Source organism: Opisthorchis viverrini (genome assembly GCF_000715545.1).
Source record: "Opisthorchis viverrini unplaced genomic scaffold opera_v5_253, whole genome shotgun sequence".
NCBI classification, from domain to species: Eukaryota; Metazoa; Platyhelminthes; class Trematoda; order Opisthorchiida; family Opisthorchiidae; genus Opisthorchis; species Opisthorchis viverrini.
Window position 1 is genome coordinate 570,590 of NW_008751909.1, and position 4,822 is coordinate 575,411.

General features: G+C 47.0%; 1 protein-coding gene across 1 annotated transcript in view; it reads right to left on the minus strand.

The window, feature by feature from the left end:
* Positions 1–4,822, minus strand: part of T265_09055 (hypothetical protein) — a gene marked incomplete at both ends in the record, with an annotated part of 24,929 nt that overhangs the window by 10,472 nt on the left and 9,635 nt on the right. The window contains one exon of the mRNA XM_009175024.1: positions 617–919. Coding sequence (XP_009173288.1) covers positions 617–919 — 303 coding nt within the window. The remainder of the gene's footprint in view (positions 1–616; positions 920–4,822) is intronic.

The following is a 4,822-nucleotide window of genomic DNA, read 5'->3' on the forward strand; positions in this document are numbered from 1 at the left end:
CGGTGAGGTTTCTTCAGACTATCGTATAGCCTGCCCTCAAACAATCCCTTGAAAGTTTGGGGAATGAGTAAACTCATGCTTTCCGCAACAAGAGCGGAAATTCCAGGATAATGGACCAAGCGCGGAGCAATAGAGAATATTCAGTAGAAAAGACTTTAAAGAGTAGGGCAATAATATGCCGAAAACCTAATTTAGTCAGTCTTTCCTCCCCACAAAATCCGGGTCACAATAAACACGGGTGAGCCGAACCGATGTCTGACGAAAATGCAGTAACTAAGGTAATTTCACTTTTGATTCAGCTACAGTAAAATAGTGACCTGATCGTCGTCAGTAGATGACTCCCACAAGGTGAAACTATGCCAAGTTCCTGTAGGAGATCCCGGTTTGCGAGAGTTACATTTCGAACTTTTCAAGGCATCACCATCCGCCTCAAATAGGTTGCCGCCTTCTGAAGCTTCTTATCACCGTCACGGGCAACACCAGTAGTATCTTGGTCAGTATAGCCAGTATTGAGTGCCGAGGCTTCCCGGCAGTACAATTTATTCCAGACGGAGAGCGAATAGAACAACTATGAGGTTATGGATGGGCAAGTAGTTAACTGATAATCTAAACCTACCCAGATGCGTGCAAACACCAAGACAAATCAGCCACTCTGGTCTTTGTACACGACTTTCGTCTGTCTGCGGATGTCGGAGTTCGTGGAGGGGTACTGACCGCTCACGCTCAATTTCCTCCTGTGTCCGGTGCCGAACAAACAGTGGCTTGTTGCGCCACTTGACGACTAAATTTTTGCCTTCAGGAATAGATGCAATGTTGACTTCCGTAGATGCTTCGGCCAATGTTTTGGCTGTAGGACCGAGCGGCATAACGAAAGTTTTCACGGTATACTTTGCAGCGGTGGTAGCAACAACACCTCCAACTGAAACAAAAAACGAATACGCTTAAAGCATGCCAAATTACAAACCGATTGAGAGTGACAAAGAAAGAAAAACCAAGGTCATCACTGCCAAATGAGGTGGAAAAGCACACATCGTCATTAAAATTACTGAGGGCTCATTTCGTTACCTGCCCAAAAGGTACGTACACGCCCAACCTGACCAAAAACGAAACTGACGATTCTGAGACGAAAAAGGTAGTAAAAGTAGCCATTGATACCACTGATTATCATGCACTGAAGCATTTGTTTGACAGACGTGCTAGTGGTTTGTTGTGGACAAACAGGGTCGACAAGCAAGAAGTTAAAAGAAGTCTTCACACAGTCACGACTGTACCTTACTAGTGTGATTGTGCACCCAGTGGCTATAGACCTATACTGCGGGTTGTCCATGAAACATTCACAATCTCTCATACAAGGGTGGTCCACGGGTAGAGGTCAAACCAGCGCGGCTTCTTGAGCTGCAAAGTTGTAGACGGAAACAAATGTGACCGGTTACTTGAAGATTGTGTTAGTCTTAGATAGACAACCACTGGTAAGGAATCAGCCAAACGCTGATTTAGAGCCTTAATCGTCATGCTGTCGCGGGTTTGGCACCCTCGCATACATAAATATCAATAATTTCATGCTACATAGGCTTTCGCGTCACGACTCCATTCCTGTACACCCTAACAATCACTTTCGAGCAAAGATTCTGCGGATGATGAATGGGCCGCCAATTGGGTTAGAGAGTTACACAAACCGTCACATCACGATAAGGTCCAGTCTCCTCTCGATCACAATCGCGTGTTTTCAGCCCATTAAGGAACATACAAAACGTCACAAAAACTGTCCTTGACAGGGTCCGGGTCACCACCTATTGGGGCATGGGTAGATACAAGGTACTGGAGTTGACGGACCTTTCGTTTGTGTTTTCGAGATTCGCTCAGATTTTGGGAAAAAGGTATAGGCGATTACTAACCTGTAACCAATCAAGTAGATATTCTACTAGGTGGCTCAATGCAATAACCGCCCTGACATATACAGCTACAGCGGCCTTCGCGTCACCAGAGGTGCGCAGACAGAAGCATGATTACAGCGACGGGACGGGCAATTCTTTCAGTGCACTTGCGTCCTCGAGTCTGGTTTCTGACAGACTACATGCGTCAATAAGGCAAAGGGAATAAGACGTACGAGCAAGAGTACAAACACTGGACAGCAAAGTGGATCGGTACACGAACATTTTTCATTCCATTTCTCGTTCTCCATTTCCAAGAGAAATTTCGAAGAAAAAACTTATGAGAACTTGAAGATGTCTCTAAATATAACTTTTCTATGGAAGGATTTCACTAGGAGGGCTTCAAATGAGCAGCGTCGTAACGAAACAGCGATGACATCGAAAGAACGGGGCTTAGGGTCATAATCGTCCTTGATCCGTGAAAAACTACGAAGCGTCCAACGATCCGACAGACCAGACATCAGTGGCAAGTATACTTCAGCGGAGCATATAAAGTGCACACCAATGACCCATTTCAAGATCTTAACTAGATCCCTCCAGAAACATATTTGAGGTTGAAATCTGTCTATTTTGATTGACTACCAATGCACCTTGCTTGTAATCCCCTCTCCTAGTCAATTTACCTATTTTTTGTCCGAAAATGGGTACACATGGGATACACACTTTCTCTCTGGCATGGCTTTCCAGTTTAAATATCCTGTGTTTATTTACATGGTAAGGGAACATAAGTGCCGTGTAATACATTCGTGTGCAGCATATCCAATTGCAAACATATAATGCTTTTGTGGTGAAGATACGTGTTTTGGAGACCATCCTGTTTGCCCAATTGATTTTCGGTCCTCCAACGGCTACACAGGCAGTTGTAGCGCAGGACTACTAGTACATCGCACCAGTATCCATGTGGAAGTATTGCTCACCTGTGCACAGAAGGAATATAGTTCCTCAGCGTTTCAGGTTGGGGTTTAAGACGGGCATGACAGCTAGCTCCTTAAAGACTTGTGCTAACGTAATATGGGCGCCTACACGCTGCCCGGCGGACGGGGTTTTGAGCCAAAGGCCCTAGTTAAGAACCCTGATCGCCCTCCCGTCCAGGCGTCGGTGTCATGACAGCATCACACCCCGCGTACAACAATGAACATCAAAACAAAAACACTCATGCCAATTTGGCCTTCACACGATGTCACTAAACGGGTCAATTGATTTTGGTCCTCCAACGGCTACACAGGCAGTTGTAGCGCAGGACTACTAGTACATCGCACCAGTATCCATGTGGAAGTATTGCTCACCTGTGCACAGAAGGAATATAGTTCCTCAGCGTTTCAGGTTGGGGTTTAAGACGGGCATGACAGCTAGCTCCTTAAAGACTTGTGCTAACGTAATATGGGCGCCTACACGCTGCCCGGCGGACGGGGTTTTGAGCCAAAGGCCCTAGTTAAGAACCCTGATCGCCCTCCCGTCCAGGCGTCGGTGTCATGACAGCATCACACCCCGCGTACAACAATGAACATCAAAACAAAAACACTCATGCCAATTTGGCCTTCACACGATGTCACTAAACGGGTCAGCTTAGTCCAAGTAAGCGGGTATGAGAAAACATGCTACTGTTGCCGCATCCCTTAGACGTTTACGTATTCCCTCTTCTACCCTACTCTACCCCCATCTGAAAACCAACCCTGCAGGTCTTAGCAGAAGGACTGACCGCTTTGTTCGACGTGTATCCAACTCGGCTGCAGCTTTTGTTTGCTTTCGGTAATAGCTCTAAACAAGTCCGTTTCAAAAGCTAGTCCACTTAGCTGAAGCTAACAGCACAACAAGCACCTGTTGCTCGTAAGCTGGATTCTTTCTACATCAATGTACACTGTCAGAAACCGGACGCAAGGACACAAGCACTGTAACTGAATTACCGCTGCCTCACGATCATCCGGCTTCCGCGTCTGCATTTCTGGTGATGGGTGGGGGTCTCTGCAGATAAATATACTGGGGCGCGTATTCCGTTGAGCCCCCTGGTGATTGGATACCCGTCGATGGTCGTTTCTGCGCGGGTCATTTTTAAAACGTCCTTGAGAACACCACGAAGGTCAATTCAATTCAATTTAATTCCCCAGCTATAAATCGTGTACCATAGGCATATTGGTTCCAGCTGCTACAGTTGCGATCATCGGGATACAGGATAGTGTGGGACATACAGCCAAGAGGCGACGGTATGTTCAAGTAGTTCCTTAATCGGGTAACTGCGCAGTAAAGGTGATAACTTTGGTGCACAAGCGCCATTGACTGCACGGTTGGGCCATTTTCGCCAATGACCCTGACCACTGGTAAGTTGAGTTCCGGAATCTCCATCCAGGGAGGCGAAAGTTGCCGACCCGACCAGGTTTACTGGTTGGTTTTTGTACTTCGTTACCAGGTCATAGACTGTCCACGTCCCGATAGCTTCCACTCAGCACAGGGCTGGAAAAAGAGCTCTGTGAGTCTTCTGGAATGCGTAGTACATGTCCTAACAAGCGTAACCTATAAAGAGTGAGTACTTCACCTATAGCCGGAGGGTTCCTTCTTCCTAAGAGCATCTGGCGCACCTCAGTATTACCAATCCGATACTCCCACAAGACCTGACCAATGCTTCGGAGACATCGATGACCAATGACATCTTTCGTCCGTCCATCACGAAGAGACTGGGCATTAATCGTGGTGTGACGGTTTACGCACCTCAGCCACCCATTGAGCTATACTACGGGGTGACCCCGCGACAGTCTCTCATACACCAGGGTTTTGGAATGTGACGATGACCAATGATTTCGTCCGTCCATCACGAAGAGACTGGGCATTAATCGTGGTGTGACGGTTTACGCACCTCAGCCACCCATTGAGCTATATATACGGGTGACCCCGCGACA